Source organism: Rhinopithecus bieti, unplaced genomic scaffold, assembly GCF_001698545.2.
Source record: "Rhinopithecus bieti isolate Rb0 unplaced genomic scaffold, ASM169854v2 scaffold_27038, whole genome shotgun sequence".
NCBI classification, from domain to species: domain Eukaryota; kingdom Metazoa; phylum Chordata; class Mammalia; order Primates; family Cercopithecidae; genus Rhinopithecus; species Rhinopithecus bieti.
Genome location: NW_016812221.1, coordinates 254,160 through 273,321, shown reverse-complemented (window position 1 = coordinate 273,321; position 19,162 = coordinate 254,160). Strand labels below are relative to the sequence as shown.

The window sequence follows — 19,162 nt, the reverse complement described above, 5'->3', positions numbered from 1 at the left end:
TGGGCACTCTCGGGTACGTGTACGTGGGCACACTCACTCGGGTACGTGTATGTGGGCACACTCACTCTCGGGTATGTGTACGTGAGCGCACTCAGGTATGTGTAGGTGGGCGCACTCAGGTACGTGTATGTGGGCACGCTCTCGGGTACGTGTACGTTGGCACTCTTGGGTACGTGTACGTGGGCACACTCTCGGGTACATGTACTTGGGCACTCTCGGGTACATGTACGTGGGCACTCTCGGGTACGTGTATGTGGGCACACTCACTCTCGGGCACGTGTACGTGAGCACGCTCTCGGGTACGCGTATGTGGGCACTCTCGGGTATGTATACATGGGCACTCGGGTACGTGTACGTGGGCACACTCTCAGGTACGTATATGTGATCACTCTCGGGTACGTGTATGTGGGCACACTCACTTGGGTACGTGTACATGGGCACTCGGGTACGTGTATGTGGGCACACTCACTCTCGGGTACGTGTACATGGGCACACACTCTCAGGTACGTGTACGTGAGCGCACTCTTGGGTATGTGTACATGGGCGCACTCGGGTATGTGTGTACCTGGGTGGCAGTGTGTGCATAGATGTTTGTGCCCATGAGCATCACGTGTGTACGTAGGTGCGAGAGTGTTGACGTCCATGTTGGTGAAACTGTAGAACAGGTCTCGAGCTCGTGTCCACTAGGAGAGAGCAGTCCGCTCTTGGGATAGTTGGGGTGGGGGGCACAAGAGACTCGGCTTAAACCCTCCTATTTTAAGTTTTTACAAAGGAGACTGCTTTCTGGTAATATTTGTGTAACTGAAATGTAACAATGACAAAGGTAATAAAATAAACAGCTTTCGCTACCAGGGAGGGGCCAGCCAGGCTTGCCGAGCAAGCACGGCTGTGAGAGACCAGGGCGTGGGGAGCATCTGACTCGGAGGCTGGGTGCTGGGAGACGGGGGCTCTATGCTTGTCTGTCCCCGATCTGTAACATGATCTGTGACTCTTAGGGTTAAAACAATAAAAAAGGATTTAGGAAGCTGGCTGGTGAAAAGTGCACAAGACCCACAGCTCTCTAACTTGCTAAAATCTGGGAGGGCAGCCAGACGCGGTGGCTCACACCTGTAATCCCAGCACTTTGGAAGGCTGAGGCAGGCAGATCACGAGGTCAGGAGATTGAGACCATCCTGGCTAACATGGTGAAACCCCATCTCTACTAAAAATACAAAAAACTAGTGGGTGTGATGGTGGGTGCCTGTAGTCCCAGCTACTTGGGAGGCTGAGGCAGGAGAATGGCGTGAACCCGGGAGGCGGAGCTTGCAGTGAACCGAGATTGCGCCACTGCACTCCAGCCTGGGTGACAGAGCGAAACTCCATCTCAAAAGAAAAAAAAAAACCTTGGAGGGCGAGGGCAGGGGCCCTCCCAGAGCCAGGAAGCTCGACAGGGCTTGAACCAGCCCAGAGGGGCACTGGGCGTTGGGAAGAGGCCTGCTGTCCCCAAGCCACAGCGCACGTTTCCCATCACCCCCATCAAAATCCCAAGCAGGTATCTGGAACACATGCATTACTAGGTCCTTACTACGGGAGCTGCTTCCCCTGAATCCCGCACGGCCCAGCCAAGGGAGCTGCGCTGCTGTCCAGGGTGGAGAGGAGGTGGCTCAGGGTCCACTGGGGCCTGATGTGAGGCTGGGGTGAAGCCAAGCCCAGCTGTCCAGAGGGCAGGACACCCGTGTTCAGCAACTGGCAGACGGGTCAACGGTAAGCGTGTGGCGAGACAGCGCCTGCCTCAGCCACACATGCACATGGAGGAGCTGTTGACACACGCTCCGTGAGCCTCAGAAACATCACAGGAGCTAAAGCCAGACCACAAAGAGCATGCAGCCATGTGACCGTGAGCGCAGCCCCAGCCACAGCAGCCAGAAGGGTGCTGGGGGTGGACAGGAGCTCGGGGGTTCAGGGGCGACGGTGGTGGGTGTACAGTCGTAGGTATATGTCAAAAAGCAAACCGCACACTGAAAATAGCTGCCTTTACCGCAGAAATAAATAGGTGCATTTTACCACCAGTAAATGACAGCACTGGAAACCAACGAAACGATGCGACACGATGCCGGGACGGACGGACAGACGGACGGAGATCCAAGAGTGGGATGAGAAGCCCCAAAGTTCCCACGGATGCTGGGACGGACGGAGAACCACAAAGCAGAATGAGGAGCCCCAGATGTGATGCAGGCTGTGGGGGCGAGGCATGGGGTGCAGGCTGTGGGGACCAGGCGTGGGGTGCAGGCTGTGGGGGCCAGGCGTGGGGTGCAGGCTGTGGGGGCCAGGCGTGGGGTGCAGGCTGCAGGGGCCAGGCATGGGGTACAGTGTGTGGGGACCAGGTGTGGCGTGCAGGCTGTGGGGCCAGGAGTGGGGTGCAGGCTGCAGGCTGTGGGGGCCAGGAGTGGGGTGCATGCTGCAGGCTGTGGGGGCCAGGCGTGGGGTGCAGGGTGCGGGGACCAGGCGTGGCATACAGGCTGCGGGGACCAGGCGTGGGGTGCAGGCTCTGGGGGCCAGGCGTGGGGTGCACGCTGCGGGGGCCAGGCATGGGGTGCAGGCTGTGGGGCTAGGTGTGGCGTAGGTCCTTCAGAGCAAGCTCCTGTTTCACCCCCTTCTCGAAATAATTCCAGACAGATCACAGACATAAAAGTGAAAAACCGTCAATGTATCAGAGAAGACCAGGTGTGGATTCCACCTTCTTGCTGGAATTCCACTAGTCATATCGCAAAAGCCCAAACCACAGAGAAGGCCAGCGGGTCCATGCCTGCGAGATGGCAAGAGCCGAACAGGGCCTGCCACACCCACACGCGCCCAAAAGGCCCCTGCACGGGAGGAAGGTGGGCCCCTGGGAAGGGGGCAGTGGTTGGGCCCCGCATGTGCACGTGTTAAAGGGCTGCGGTACAGCTGGTGTGAGGGGATGCGGAGCTCCTGGCACTGACGCTACATGGCCTACTCGCCCTGTGCAGTTCCTGGGGGGGTGAGGGGTCCATCCACCTGCTGAGGTCCGGCAGTGGCGGGGGGCTGCAGCCCAGCCTCCTGCTAGGTGAAACACCAACTCTGTGTCCAATGTCCCCAGCCACCAACCCCCAGGCAGTGAAGTAGAACGTGCTTCTGAGAGGAGGGGGCCGCTGCTCAGACCCAGCTCAACCATGCAGGGGCTGGGTCAGATGGAAGCTAGGAGATCCCGGCACCCCATGCAGGGACCCTCCCAGCCCCAGCCCAGGGCCCCGATGACCCTCTCCCTTCCCCAGCCTTGCAGCCACCACCCCTTGAATCCTGGCTTGTTACAAAGAGAGAACGACAAGAACCTCTCACTCCTAGGAAGTCGGGGGCCCGGAGGTTGGGGCGTGTGCCTTTCTCCCCTCTGCTCGCCTCAACATCATCTCCCAGAAGTGTGGCTCCCATGGGGTTTGCCTCCACCTCCCTGCCCCATCCAGCCATTGCTGGTGACCCAGGCTACGCAGTGACCATCCAGCATCAGAAAAGGGAAGGACTCCGAGAGAAATAGGAGGAACAGTGAAGGGGTCTGCGCAGGTGGGCAGGGAGGAGTTCAGACCAGCCTTTGGGCCTCCGGGGGCTCGGGGCTCCTCAGAAAGAGCTTGGCACTTCCTTGGCGGTGCCCGTCCCCAGCAGTGACAGCACCAAGCGCTCCCTTGGGCCAGGCCCCCAAATCTGGGCCCCTCACACAGCAAGGATGGGGATGATGCACCCCAGTGCTGCTCCACGCCAGCCAGAAACCAGGCATTGAACGCCCAGGCCTGCCACAGCCCCCTGGGGTCTCGCCTGGGCCTGCACCATCCTCCTGGGAGGCCTTCCGGACACTCATCTGAGGGGCTGCCCCGTCTCTGGCACCCACACGGGCCCTCTTCTTGGCTGGCGTCCCGGGTTTGAGTGGCCTCTTCACTAGGTGGCCTACCTGTTAACTGCCTCCCCTGTGGTTGGTGCGGCAGGCCCCACCACGCTGCCAGGACTCTCCAGGGTCCAGGAAGGAGGTGGGTGCTGAGGCCTACCAGGTGGGCAGAGGGAGGAAAAGCCAGCTCAGCCTGCAGTTTGACGGCCAACCCAAAAGGCAGACACCAAAGCACAGTCCCCAAAGCCGCCCCTCGTCTCTAGAGTAACCACAGGCTGGAGCCCTGTCGGGGCTGTTTCCCTCACTGGGACTCAAACACTCTAGTGGGTTCCGCTCCACGTCCCAGGCTCGAGCACAAGCTCCCCTGGGCCACAAGGGGGCGCCCCAGACACCAGCAAAGCCAAGAGGGTTGCAGGGGAGGGGAGGGTCCTCCGCACGGGCCGCGCCACTGGGGCCATCCAGCACCCACGCTGGTCACACCACAGTGGGCCCTACACTTAGCAGACAAGTTTGCTCGGGGAAGTTGAGCATGGGTGCGCCTGGGGTCCTCGGCCCTAGCAGAGACCCGGAGCGCAGCTGGCCTCCACCTCACAGTGAGAACCCGGACACCTGGCCAGGTGCAGCCACGCCCATTCCGGAGGGCTGAGAGCAGACCAGGGGCCGGCCCTCTGGGGGCCTGGCCCAGGCTCCAGACCCTTCCTAGACCACACACAGGAGCTGCACCTTCTGGGGCTCGTTCTCCCACGCGGTCCCTCAGCTCTTTCCCTTCTAGGACAGGGCTTCTGGCGCTGGCCAGCTGACCTAACGGGGGTGGCAGCCCCAGGGGCCACCAGACCCGCGTTAACTTCCCAGCCATGATATGCAGGAACGTGACCCAGGCGCGAGCAGCCGCCTTCACCTCCTGTCTCGGCGCTGAGCCCGCGTGGGGTGGAGGGAAGGGGGTCACTCCAGCCCGGGGTACAGGTGGGAGGACTCCGGGCCGGCAGGCTCAGGGTCCCTGCGGAGAGGCAGGGGGGACGCCCGGGCGAGCCTCGGCCCCCGCGAGGTGCACAATCCCGGTGGCGGGTGGAGGTCAGGGCGCGCTTTGTCTGCTAGGACCCGACCAGCGGAGCAGCCTCGGCCAGACACGCGGCGCAGCCTGGGCTAGCCGCGCCCCGCCCCAGACAAAGAACTCCAACTCGGGGCAGGTGAGCGCGGCGCCGGGAACCCGGGTGGCCGATTCCGCACCGGGGCGCAGACAAAGGCGCGCGCCCCCACAACGCTCAGCCCCGCCTCCACCGCCGGATCCCGGGTGCCCGACCCGGGCCTGGGACCCTCGGCCGCGCCGCACCCCTGTCCGCCAGCCGCCACGTGCGCCCCCGGGAGGACGCGGTCTCCGAGCTCGGCTCCGGGAGAGGCAGGGTGGGCAGAAGGCCCGGGGATCTCGGGCGTCCCGCTCTTCTGGGGGGCGGTCGCTCCCTCCCTCCTGTCCCCCAAAGTCCCGATCCCTCTCCGGAGTCCGCAGCGCGCACTCACCTCGCCGGCGCCCCAGGCGGTCGCCACTAGTCCCGGGGCCGGAACCCGGGTGCATGGAAGCGGGTGCGGAGCGCGGCCCCCGGGTGGCCCCGGCCCGTCCAGGCGACCCCTCTCCCCGCGTGCCCTGCTCAGCCGGAGCTCGGGCCGGGGACGCGCATGTCCGCCGCGCCGGCGCTCTGGGCGGTCACTCGTTGCGCTCTCGGCGGGCCGCAGCGCGGGACCCGAGGCGGCGGGCGCGGACGGGGCGCGCCGGAGGCGGAGCCGCGGGCGGGGCGGGGCGGGGCGCCGGGCAGACCCGACTAATCCAGCCCCGAGGCGCCGATCTACCCGCGCCCGCCGCCGGCCCGGGGTCCGAACGCGCTGCCTCCGATCGCGGCCACCCGGGGAAGCGCGCGCAGCGCCGGCCGCACTAAGCGCTGTGTGGGCGCTGCTCCTCCGGTCCTCACAACAAAAAGTTGTGGACAGCTGCCACCCCGCTCCCAGAAGGGAAAACTGAGTCAGAAAGGGCGACAGCCAGGCGCGGTGGCGGGCGCCTGTAACCCCAGCACTTTGGGAGGCCAACGTGGGCGGATCACTTGAGCCCAGGAGTTCGAGACCAGCCTGACCAACATAGGGAGACCCCCGTCTCCACAAAATAAAAAATTAGCCAGAGGTGGCGGCGCGCGACTGTGGCCCCCGCTACTCGGGAGGCTGAGGTGGGAGGATCAATTGAGCCCGCGAGGTGGAGGCTGCAGTGAGCCGAGATTGCACCACTGCACTCCAGCCTGGGTGACAGAGCAAGACCCAGTCTCAATAAAAGGAAAAAAGAGCGACCTCATTGCCACTGTGGAGAGCTGGCACCTTAGGAGAGGAGCCCTCCCCCCAACCACCCCCTGCAAGTCCCGCCCTCCCTGGGCCTCGGTTTCTCCCTCTGTGAAACGGGGGTGCAAAGTCGGAGACGGCTCCAAGCAGCTGCTGTAGCTGCAAACGGCCGCACAGCGCACCCCCCAAGACCACCGCCCTGAACCCCTTGGGAGGGACAGGAAGCACCTGGCTCTCCCTTAGGGTGGGGCGCTTGAATTCGGATCCAAACCCAGCCACGCCTTCCTGCAAAGGCTGCTTATGTGCCCCTGGCCGACCCAGACACCCGGGGCAGGACCTTCCATCCCAGTGCCCACTCAGGCAGAAACCAGGACACCAACTGCGAACCCAAACGTTATGAATAATGGAGGAAGGGCGCAACTCTGGACCCGGCAGTTGGGAAGTGTTTAAGGTCTGGTCCCTCCAAGCTGCTGCGTGGCTGGGGGCACACAGGGAGGCCGGCTCTGGTCGGGCCAGGGACAGAGGACTTGGGCACAGGTTTCAGGAATGAGGTGGGAGCTGGGGCCACGTTTCTATTTCTGGGCTTGGAAGCCTGGCCCAGGCAGGGCCATCCATGGGGGAACCTGCAGCCATTCAAACCGCGGGAGCGGCTCCCACACGGGTTCGATGGAGCCCTCTGCAAGCTAGACCAGCACTTTCTATTCCCAAAGGCGCCAGCATGCGCAGGACACCTCCAACGGTATAGAAGGAGTCGCCAAGGTGGGCCTCAGCCAGGGAGTTCCAGCCCTCAGGTTCTATTTGAACTGTTTAACCAAATACACGTATTCCCTTTAGCAGCAAGTGGCCCCCAAATTCCTGCTGTTTCCTGCCATGAAAACGGCATGCACTTGTGCACTTCCAGATGTACTGCGTGCCGCAAGCCACAAGGCCCTGAAGCCTGTACTCTCAGGACTTGGACAGGTCACCACTCGTCTCACTGACGAGCAAACAGACGTGCTGCTGGCGTGGCTGGTCTATGGCAGAGCTGGGCTGAGCCAGCAGGCTGGCTGCAGGGCTCATGGCTCAGCAGGGACACTCCTCTAGGAAGGTGGTGGGCCACTCCTGAGATGGGGATGGGGCTGTTCCATTTGAGATGCGTGGAGCCCTCAGGGAGATGTCAGGGTTAGGGTCAGGCCCAGGGTACTGGCCTGGGCAAAACCAGCCAGGAGGGACCGTGAGGACAAAGGCCATGGAGGGGCCCTGTGTCGAGGTCATTTCTGTCCATTGGGAGTCTGGATGGCGAGGCCCACAGAGAGGGAACGGGCAGCGGGAGGGGAGGAGAGAAGACAGACTCAGGCACAACTCTAGCTCAGCCCCTTCCTGCATGCCTGGCCCTGGGAGGGATGCCATCCCCGGGCCCTGCTCTGGGGTCCCTGCATAGATGGGGCCAGTGTATCCTCAGCCCTGAGAAGCTGTGCTGCCATCGGCTCCTTCTCCGGGTGTAGAGCACGGGGGCCCGGGGTCCGGGGAGTTGGGGGATCAGGAAGAAGGAATTGAGGGGCAGCAACTGGCCAGCTCCAATTGGGCTACGGCCACAGTCTCAATGTGGCCAGCTTCTCTCTTGGGACCTCACCACTCCAATCACAGGAGAAGCCATCTTCCTCCCACAAACGAGGCTTCCAACCCCACTTTCCAACCTCAGTCCCGAGGCTGCCTTCAGCACTGACTGTCCAGGAACAGGTAGAGATCCTGGCCTGGGTCAACAGGGTCGAAAACCCAGCCTCGAGCCCTGCCCCACAGCCCTGCGCCCCAGTTTGGGAGTGAAACTAGACCCTGAGAACCGGGGGCAGGTCTGTGTTTTGTTTAGAAAGGAGAGTAGCTCTGATATGAAAGATGTAACGAGGTTAGAAGTCTAGAAGGAAGCAGAGTGGGAATAGATTATCTGGAGAAAGAAAGGCATTCAGCGGAGAGCACGCTGATATTAAACATCAGGCTTCCAGGCCAAATATACATAATCCACTTAGGGACTTGATGGTGGTGTTCAGAGGCACATTTATCCAAAGCTTACGGTTCAGCAACCACACAACGGTAACTGTCTGTCATCGTTATGCACTGGCGGGGGGTCTGGGGGGGTCATCATGGGAAGGTGCTGGAGACCCCAACCATTACCAGGGAGTGCAGGGCACATAGCGTCCTCTCAGCCATGCTGCCCCAGCCACCCCGGGACACTGGATCACCCTGGGAACTGCCCTGGGGGGCACCCAGCCTCCAATTGGCCATGGTTAGCTGAGTGCCGGGGCCGGGAGACCACAAGACTGCTTCCTCAAGGCTGCCACTCTGCGGGGCATATATCCTTGAATTGGGCTGTGTGGCCTAGTGACCATGATGCCGCCAGGTCCGAGGACAGGGGTGGGGGGCAGCAGGAAGGCCTGGAGAGGGGCATCCCACAGGACAGGGGTGGATGGTGGGGGCAGCAGGCAAGGCCTGGAGAGGGGCGTCCCACAGGACAGGGGTGGATGGTGGGGGCAGCAGGAAGGCCTGGAGAGGGGTGTCCCACAGGACAGGGGTGGATGGTGGGGGCAGCAGGAAGGCCTGGAGAGGGGCGTCCCACAGGATGAACACTTAGACACGCCTAGCAGGCTCCGGACTGGGGGGATTGGGCCTAGGCCTGCGCCTGCTATTGCAGGCCACGGCCATTTTAGCAGTGTGGCTTTGCCATGGAATAACTCTGCAGTTCTGCCTGCCACAGAGGTGTGCACTCTCTGAGCAGGGCTGTGGTGCATAGGTGAGGGGTAGGCCAGGCTCCCCAGGCCCGAGGGTGGTTTCATGGGGAGCCCGGAGAACCGTGCGTTTGCCATCTCCATCCAGAATGTCGGGAAAAAAGCAAAAGCCAGAATCACCTATAGAGATGCTCAGAGGCTGCCGGCCCGGAAATGCAAATCCCAGAAAATTTCAGCTCCTGGGGAAAGGGCAGAAGGCGCCGGAACTTCGCAGAAACCAGGGAAAGCCTCTGAGCAGAGAGGATCCCAGGGGCTGGGGGAAGAGCCCAGGGATGCTGTGCCGAGGCCCTGATGGCAGCACCTTCCCAAACCCTGAGGCCACAACCGGCCCTGCAGGCTGGTACACAGGCACGAGTGCCCTCTAGGAGAAAGATGGGGCCACCTGCAGGCCCCAAGCCCCCACCCATCCTGATCCTCAGATGGGGCTGTCCCAGGTTATCCAGGTGAACCTAAATCCGAGCACTGGCATTTTGAGGAGAAGAGACACAAAAACACACACAGAGGAGGGGCCCCGTGAGGATGGACAGGGGCAGAGACAGGAGTAATGCGGCCACCAGCCAGGGATGCCGGGGTCACCAGGAGTGGGAAGAGGCAGGAAGGATCCTCCTCTGGGGCCTCTGGAGGGAGCTCGAAACTGACACCATGATGCCGGACTTGTGGGTGTGGCCCCCATGCTCACGCTCGGGTGGGGCGGCTACCATGAAGGCCACGGGACACCACGGCCCCGGGCTGCCTGCCGGGGAAAGCCGTGACCCCCTCCGGAGATACACCACGGCTGCATTCCCAACCGAGCAGAGCTGTGCACAGCGCAGGTTTAACATTTGTTCAATATTAAATCACAGGAAACGCGTACCTCCCCCAAACGCATCGAATTCGGCCATCCCCACAGAGGCCCGGGCCGGCGCTACTCCATTTTACAGGCAAGGAAACCAGGGCTCAGAAGGTCTGCCGTGGAGGTCGCCCCCAGCAGGGGGCAGGATGGGGCCAAAGGCCACACAAGCTTGTCTCCAGAATGTTTGGTTTCCGGTTTCGAGATACAGTTCCAACTGCACATTTTATTTTTCAATTTTTTGAAGACAGAGTCTCACTTTGTCACTCAGGCTGGAGTGCAATGGCACAATCTCAGCTCACTGCAGCCTTGACCTCCTGGGTTAGGTGACCCTCCCTCCTCAGCCTCCCGAGTAGCTGAGACTACAGGCACGCACCACCACACCCAGCTAATTTTGTATATTTTGTATAGACGGGGTTTTGCCTTGTTGGCCAGCTGGTCTTAAACTCCTGACCTCAGGTGATCCGCCCGCCTCGGCCTGCCAAAGTGCTGGGAGTACAGGCACCCGCCACCACACCTGGCTAATTTTTGTATTTTTAGTAGAGACGGGGTTTTGCCATGTGGGCAAGGCTGGTCTCGAATTCCTGACTTCAAGTGATCTGCCTGCCTCAGCCTCCTGAAGTGCTGGGATTACAGGCATGAGCCACCGCAACTGGCCCAATTGCACATTTTAGAAAAGCATTAAGATGCATGTTTAACATCAATTAAATTACATTTATTTAAACATACTAATCAAAACCCACCTTATGAAACATCCTTTCTGTGACACCCTCGTCTGTTCCAAATCCACTCTGGGCCGCTGTTTTCGGACCCCAGTTTCTGCTGGTGCCCTGCAATGACGCCCCCAGCTGGGCCTCCTGAGGGTGTGGGTTGCCCTCGAGGCTTCTGAGGCAGGGCAGCACCTCCTCCACATGCCAGGGGTGAGGGCCTGAATGGGGGCCCTTGTCACTGCTCCCTGCCACTGCCCAGGGTCCTCTGCTAATTGCTGACCCCTCCCAAGGCGGCGAGGCCCTTCCCGACGCTTCAAGGTCTGACGCCCGCTGTGGTGTTTGTGGGACCCTCGAGGTGCCCCGTGGTGACTGATGGCTCTGAGCCCCTTCTCTGGACTTCTGGGCTTCCAGTGCATCCTAAATCTTCCTTTGCCCCGACAGGGACACCACAGAGCCCTCAGGACAATCCAGGCTCTGTTCTTGGAGCCCCGTGAGCGAGGCCAGGCCCGTGGAGTGGAGCAGCTGCCCAGGTACAGCCAAGTGGGGCCTCTGAGGCTGGGAAAAGCAGGAAACCAATTCCCCTGAGGTCGGTACCTTGACTTCAGCCTGGTGAGACCCGCCCTGGACCTCCAGCTCAACCACTGCCACCAGCTTGTGCCACTCTGAGTGACTGTGTTTACGGGGACTTGTCATAGCAGCTGTGGGACGCTGAGACCCCCTTCTGCCCGCGTTGCCCCGAGTCTGTGATGTCACTGCCTCAGCCAGGCCCCGCTTCTGCTGGGACCGGTGCAGAAGCCTCGCTGGCTGTTGGGCCTTTGATCTGAGGACCCGGGTGCTCGCTCTGTGGTGGTCATGACCTTGGTCCTCAAAGGGACAGACAGGTCCGCACCTTCTGCCCATGCCCTCAGCCTGGCTCCAGTGAAGCATGGATACCAGCTCAGGGTGGGGCGCCACCCCTTCCTGCCCCCAGCAGGCCCCCCACAAACGCCGAGTTCTACCACGTGGGACCCAGGCAAGCCGGGCCCCACAGCCTGCCATACAGACAGCACAGACGGCCTGTCTCGGGGACCCAACCACCCAAGGCCCCCATGCCCCACTGAGCCAACCCTCTCTAGGCCCTGCTGGGCTCAGCAGCCCCAGGTCAAAGTGCAGGGCTCAGGCAGGAGGGTGGCGGCTTCAGAACCCCGCACACCCTGTGAGGTCACCCCATGGTCACCTGGTGTGGGTAGGGTCTATGTCCAGCAAAGGGAGTCCTGGCCCAAGTTCACCAGAGACGGTAGTACCAGGGACACCGCTCCCTGCACTTCCGTCCCTAGGGAAGGATGGATGGGCCTCCAAAGCCCCTGGAACGGTGCTCCCAGGAGTGGGCTGGGGTGGGTGGGTGTGAGTCACACACAGAGGAAGGCCTCCGTGAGCCGCATATTCATGCAGCAACCCTTCCTCAGAAGGTGCCTGCCTGGCCTACCGGCAGCCGGATATAACAAAGGCATAACCCACACACTGGAAACTTCCCAGGACCCTGTGGAGGCCGAGCAACTGCAGGGTGAGTGCCCATGGCAGGGGCCTCCAGCCTGTCCAGCTGTCCATCCGTCCCTTTGTCCTGTGGGGTGAGTGCCCATGGCAGGGGCCTACAGCCTGTCCAGCCATCCATCCGCCCCTCTGTCCATCCTGCGGGGTGAGTGCCCCATGGCAGGGGCCTCCAGCCTGTCCAGCTGTCCATCCGTCCCTTTGTCCTGTGGGGTGAGTGCCCATGGCAGGGGCCTACAGCCTGTCCAGCCATCCATCCGCCCTTCTGTCCATCCTGCGGGGTGAGTGCCCCATGGCAGAGGACCTCTAGCCTGTCCAGTCGTCCATCCGTCCCTCTGTCCATCCTGCGGGGTGAGTGCCCCATGGCAGGGGCCTCCAGCCTGTCCAGCCGTCCATCCGTCCCTTTGTCCTGTGGGGTGAGTGCCCATGGCAGGGGCCTCCAGCCTGTCCAGCTGTCCATCCGTCCCTTTGTCCTGTGGGGTGAGTGCCCATGGCAGGGGCCTACAGCCTGTCCAGCCATCCATCCGCCCTTCTGTCCATCCTGCGGGGTGAGTGCCCCATGGCAGAGGACCTCTAGCCTGTCCAGTCGTCCATCCGTCCCTCTGTCCATCCTGCGGGGTGAGTGCCCCATGGCAGGGGCCTCCAGCCTGTCCAGCCGTCCATCCGTCCCTTTGTCCTGTGGGGTGAGTGCCCATGGCAGGGGCCTCCAACCTGTCCAGCCATCCATCCGTCCCTCTGTCCGTCCCGCGGGGTGAGTGCCCCATGGCAGGGGCCTCCAGCCTGTCCAGCCGTCCAGCCGTCCCTTTGTCCTGTGGGATGAGTGCCCATGGCAGGGGCCTTCAGGCTGTCCAGCCGTCCATCCGTCCCTCTGTCTGTCCTGCTGGTAGTGCCTGAACTCGCGGTTCCCAAGAACAAGAACCTACGAACTTCAGCGACGAGAAGGCAGAGGTTCAGAAAGGACCCAGTCAGGCACAGCGCCCCACTGGAAGAAGGGTCTGCTGGGGAGGGGCTGGGTATGGAGGACTGGCTGGCCTCCAGCCCTCTGGGGTCTGGCCTCGGGGTGGTGGGCAGCTTTATCCTCTGCCCAGGCTCCACTGTGGCCCCATTTTGCAGACAGAACATGGAGGCTGTGGATGATGGGCTGCCTGCGGGGTCGACCCCACGCTATGTCTGACCTCGTGCCGCTGTCCCCAAGCCCTACCCCTTCCAGGCCGGTGCTCTTGGCCAAGGCCCAGCACTGGGGGTGCTTCCTGGTGGGCTTCTGCAGACAGGCCAGACAGCTGTCCCTCGAGGCGGCCGTGGCGGCCACCAGCAGCAGGAGGAGCGAGGCCACCACCACCTGGCAGCTGCCTATGGAGCCACATATCGCTCTTCACCCCATACTTTTCCAAGGAAAATGCAGTTAGACACAAACCACAGACTTGCGAAGGGGCCGTCTGGCAGCATCCGAGTCTCCCGTCAGCTACCAAGGGCCAGGAGGGGCTTCGCAAGGCAGGTGCCCTCTGGGGGGAGAGCTGGGCGGGCACAGCGTGAGGGAGGTGGTGGAGAGGTGTCTCGGTCGGTCTGTTCACGTGGAGGAGGGCTGTCCCAGAGTCTCCACCTTGAGTGGCAGGAGAGCCCAGGGTGAGTCCCCAAGGGGTGGCTGGCCTGGTGGGAGCTGGCACCCCAGACCAAGCTCAAACCCACAGATGTGGGATAAGACATGGAAGCACACTGGCCTGAGACGTGCACCCACGCCCTCCCCACCGCGTCCAGGAGGCTTCCTCCAGGTGCACTGCCACCTGCCCCGGCATCTGCTTCTGCAGGCAGGGCTGTTCCCTGCATGTCTGCTGGGTCACTGCCACAGACCCCACCCAGGACGCTGTCTGTGGCTTCTCCGTCTCCTGCCCACTGGGAGCAGCCAGGCCATGTGAGCAATGGGCTTCCCAGGTCTGAGTGAGGGTCTCCAAAGGTCCCTGTAAACGTGGGCACTCGGGGACCTTCTTTCCACATCCAGTTCACAGATGGGTTCCACACAAGCCTGGGGCTGCGGAGGGGACTCTGGGCACTGCTGATGCAAAGCGCCCCCATGTTCCCATCTCAGAGCCAGGAATTCTGCCATCTGGAGCCTACAGGGCTCTGTCCCTCCTGCCTCTGCCGCCTGCTCCCTGGCAGGGGTGCCAGCCTTGCACAGCAGTGCCCAGGGACAGAGATCTGGATGACGCTGCTCCTGGCGGGTAGGGAGGAGGGCTGGGGATGGCCAGTGGGGCGCTGGTTGACTTTCCACACCTGCTTATGCCTCTGTGTGCATCTGGATGGGCTCCATACACACCCTCTGCCCAGAGAAAGTTCCTGACCACCTGAACCCAGCACCGGGCAGAGAAGACCAGGAGGGACCAAGGCCTCCTACCCTCCCAACTCTCCCCAACTCAGAAAGCTGACTTCCGAGTATCAGGGGCTGGATGCCACGGAGACATGGAGACGTCTGGACGGGGGTGTCCTATGGTGCAGCATCCCACACACTTGGAAGGAAACGGAAACTCCTGCTGTGTGCTCTGGGCTCCTCCCTCTAGCTCTGCTGCAGGAGATGCGCTACCGGCTCCCAGAACGCACCAGGGTTGTCCCCACCTCGGCTTCTGTCGAGTCAGCCTGGGACCCCCCCTCAGAGCATGCCCCAAGGTCACAAGAGATGGACAGGCTGACGGGCCAACAGGAGAGGCCCCTGAAGTTTTCCTGGCCCGCTCTGCTGCTCTGCCCGGCCTCCGGGAGCTGCCCCCCAACAGAAGCAAACGGGGCCGCAGGCGGGTCCCACCCACTCTGCCAGCACCCTGCCCCACGTCCGCGGGTGCTCAGACCTTGCAGCAGCCAGAAGGAGCCACCATCGCCGGGACTCAGTGTTTGGCGGAGCTGCCTTCTCCGCTCCCGCCCCGCCAGGCCTCGCTGCTCTCCCCAGAGTGGGCGTGACCTGAAGTGCTGCCCTGGAGAAAGGCTGGCAGCCGCTCTCCCTCCCCTGCCGTCCTCCTCAGGACCCGTGGCCACCACAGCCTCAGGAAGCCCCAACACAGCCCCAACAGCACGGAATGCCAACCTTGCCTGCCAGGATCCTCCATGTGCAGGGATGCCAGCCTCACCTGACTGCCGGGACCCTCCGTGTGCAGAGCCCTGGCCTGGACTCAGCCTCCCGGACACCGCCCAGAGCTGGTCATCGCCCCTGGGGCGGCTCAGGCGTCTCAGAGACACAAGCAGACTCCACCTGACCCCATTCGAGAACCCTCTTTCAGCCCGTGCTCTCCCATGGACCCCTCGGCCTCCAGCCCAGGCCCAGGCAGGGGCCGCATCACTGCAGGCACAGCCTGCACAGACACCGGTCAGGTCCCAGAGGCTGGCGTTACCCTTGGTTGCTGGACACTGGGGGTGTGCGGTTATGGGGGGTGGCCATCAGCCTTCCCCGCCAGCATCGCCTACGCCACATGGACCTGGCCTCCGGGGCCACAGGTGGCTTTGCCTCACCTCTGCAAGGCAGGCGAGGAGGGGAGAGGGAGCCCCCAGCAGGCCCCAGGCTCCAGAAATCCCCTCTTCCTGCCTTTCTCAGAGCAGCCCTGGGTTGTGGAGTGTCTTCCCCAAACACTGCTTTTAAATGAAAGGAGGTGGGGAGGGGCTGAGCGGCTCTGTCCTGGTGCCCGTGACCTCCTTTCATTCCTGAGATCAGGACGAACGTCACTCCTGTGAAATGTTAGGCCCTGTCCGGGTTTGAGCGCAGGAGCTGTGGGCAGGGGCTGAGGGCCACGCGGAGCCACGCAGGGTCCCGGGTGAGACCACTCGCGTGGGCTTCGTGACCACCAGGACATGTCCCCAACGCTGTCCATCTGTGGACGGGTGAGGAGAGGTGCGTGGCGCAGGAACGCCGTGGCTGGAAGCAGCCCAGGAAGCTGGAGCCCCAGACACGGCTGAACCCGACAGTGTGGCCACGTGGCGCCTGCCCCAGAGCCCAGGCTGCAGTGACCGAAGGAGCCAGCACAGCCCGGCGTCTGGCTTCAGTGGCGACTTACCTTGACTTCTTGGGGCATCACTAACTGAACCACCCAGCCCTCCTCTCCCAGCCACCGCCGCTCTGGCTCCAATATCTGGACCCCCACCGGGCCCTCAGCTGTGAGACCCCACAGCCCAGACAGCTCCTGCCGGGACACAGGCCACTGTGGGCGTCCCGTAACCCCTGTGCAGACCCCTCGTGGAACTGTTCCATTCATAAAAGCCTGCCTGGAAACCCAGGGCAGTGTCCCCCTGGCCCAAGTGAGAATCGTCGCACACATGCAGTCCGCCTTGGGCCTCTGCAGGGCCGTCTCTGAGGCCGGGGTATCCACTTCCCTGGCACATCTGGCAGGGCCCTCACCCCCATCCAGGTGTCCCTGACTGGCCCTTGGCAGTCACAGGGGGACAGTGAGGTGCAGTGGTGACGAGCCAGGACCTCACGCCGCCTGCCCAGCCTCCTCACCCCCCTGGGCCTGATGCTCCTCGGCCACGGGAGGTGACAGTTCCTCCCCGAGAGGCTTTGGGATAAGTGGGGCAGGCCTGGGCCCGGGAGCAGCCCTGGGGCACAAAGAGAGCCCCATGGAAGCTGCTTCGAGGCTCTGAGGGGACGCGGCTCAGGGGCTGCTCCAGGGGCTTCTTCACTCCTGGCTCAGGCTGCAGGAATCCTGCACTGGTGGGGACTGTGTTGCTCCTGCACACTGAGGGGGACTGTGATGTGGTCACAGGCTGGGCACCTCCCTCCCGGTTCTGGGGGCTACTGGGTTTAGGGTGGGGGCTGGGCTCTGCCCCTGCTCCCTCAGGACTGATGAGGCCAGTCCCGGGGCACAGGCCCAGCTGCCCTCTGCTGCCCAGGAGCTGGAGCTGGTGTGCCCAACCCCACGGCAGCCCTGCCCAGGGCACCCTCCTGGCTGGGGCAGCACTGATGCCCACCTGGGCCTGTGTCCCGCCAGCCATGGTACTGGCCCCAGCCCTGGACAGGCTCTTCCACAGCCAGGAGAGGCCAGCACCCCCAGCACCACCACACCTGGGAGGCCACAAGCCCCCTGCACCCACCGGGCAGGGGGATCCCCCCAGTGCCCGACCTTCTGCCTGGTCTCCAGGGCCCATCTTGCAGGGCCAGAGTCAGCAGGGGAGGGCAGGGCCATCAGCCGAGCCCAGGAGGAAGACGCTGGGCTTACCTTGTCGTCCGGGCCGCTCTCGCTGTCGCACTGCAGGAACAGAGAGACAGAAGTGAGTCAGAGCCACACCAACTGGTGTCACCCGCTCGGGGCATGGTAGCAGCCAGGCTGCAGGGGCACGGGGTGGGGGGGCGGCCCTGGCTGCTGCCAGGAGAGGGAGGTGCCAGCAGGCCCAGGTGGTCGGGGTGGTTAGGAGGAACTGGGCCAGGGCCCGGCGCTGCACCAGAAAGACCTGGATCACAGCCCCCCGGGTGGGATGGACAATGGGGCACAGCCAGGCCGGCCAACTCACCAGCGGTGGGGACAAGACCGGCCCGGCAGCCTGAGAGGAGCCCTCACTGGTCAGACCCTCAAAGCAGGGCGGCCATGAAGACCCCCATCCCAGGCCAGCCAGAGCCTTCCTCACACCAGGAAGGAGGGCAGCCTCTGGCCCAGGACAGCCCCGCTGTCCCCAGTGACCCCCCGACGGGATCGATGGCACCACATGGGCTGGGAGATCCAGGCACCCCAGCTCCTCATGGTGGGCAGAGCCTGGGAGCCTCTGGGGTCAGGACAGCCGGGGGCTGAGGAGGGGCTGGCAGCACACAGAGGGCCACAGCCACTCAGGGTTAGACACTGGATGCCAGCGCCGTCTGTCAGCTTGGCTGGTTAGGGTGGGGGTGTGACAATCCTGAAAAAAAATCCGCTTTCCATTTTCAGTGAGCAGAGCTTTACCAAGAACACACTGACTGCAGTGTCCCCTAAAAGAATCAAGAGAAAAAATCCCTTCCTGGCAACTGCAATTATGAGGTATTCACGTCGAATGAACGACATGCTGGAAAATAAACTCCCAGTGTATGGAGGGTGGCGAGTGCCAGCCGGACATGTGGGCGGTGCCCTCCTGTGTGGAGCCCCCTGGATTAATGCAGGTTCGAACGCATGGCCGCCCTCCATGTCCAGCCACAGCTGCAGAGTTTTTGGTGACGGAGTTCACGGCACGGTGTGAAACGCGCTTTACAGACACTCTGCAGCCAGAAAGGGCTGCTCCCAGCGCATGACAAGTCACACTCCAGGTGACTCCTACTGGTGGGACCCCGGCTGGGACCCCTGGGGAAGCTGGGCAGCTGGGGTGGGCCTGTGGAGGGGGGTCTCCTGAGGCTGACAGGCTGTGTCTGTCCTGGCTGTGCACTGCCCTGGTGGGCTGGGCCAAGATCCCCGCGGTGCGTGTTCCTTCCCACACGGAGGAAGGTGTGAGCCACTTCTGGCTACACAGCTGTGGCCAAGCCCTCCCCTAGGGTCCCTCCTGGTGTGGCCTTTCAGCCATGGCCAAGCCCTCTCCTAGGGTCCCCCTTGGTCTGGCCTTTAGGATGAGAGGCAGAGGAGAAGGGCCTCAGTCCCACCCGCACCTGCCCAGCAGGGCCCACCACACAAGTACTGAGGGCTCCAAGTCAGAACCAGGCCCGCCCCGCCCCAGAGGCCGCAGGTGCAGAGCTTGCCAAGGGCTGGGCACAGGACCCCGACATGCGGACCAGCTTTGCTGGTGGCCCTGGGCCCCTGGAGGCCTCCATCTCCCCTGCTGTGATATGGGCGGGCCTTGGTGTCTGCAGAGGAAAGTATGAAATGGAACTGCCCAGGCTCAGCCAGGAACAAAGGAAGCAAAGACTAGGACGTGGGGCAGGGGAGGGCCCAGACCAGGCACACAAGCTCCTGCAGGGAGCGCAGGGGAGGGGAGGAACATGCCGGAACATGCCAGAACACGCCAGGGCTGAGAGGGCCAGAAGAGGGCAAAGCAGGAGCCGAGATTGTGCCGAGGGTGCCCTCTGCACACGGGGAGCCTGGGGAGGGCAGAGAGGGAGTGCGCCCTGGAGGCAGGTCAGGAGGCAGCCCCTCCAGCATCTGGAGCCTATGGGGGCATCAGGTGCCCTCTGACCTCACAGTGGGACTTCTGGGGACCCCCAGGAAGGCCTCTCCCTGCTTAATTTGCG

General features: G+C 62.9%; 2 protein-coding genes across 2 annotated transcripts in view; both read right to left on the bottom strand.

Annotated features, from left to right (window-relative positions):
- Positions 1 to 19,162, bottom strand: part of FBRSL1 (fibrosin like 1) — a 90,567-nt gene that overhangs the window by 17,697 nt on the left and 53,708 nt on the right. The window contains 1 exon segment of the mRNA XM_017895628.1: positions 17,199 to 17,228. Coding sequence (XP_017751117.1) covers positions 17,199 to 17,228 — 30 coding nt within the window.
- Positions 10,392 to 15,629, bottom strand: LOC108544512 (uncharacterized). The gene is given in 2 exon segments (XM_017895681.1): positions 10,392 to 12,804; positions 12,807 to 15,629. Coding segments are annotated over 2 exon segments (1,206 nt in total). The 5' UTR covers positions 13,135 to 15,629; the 3' UTR covers positions 10,392 to 11,926.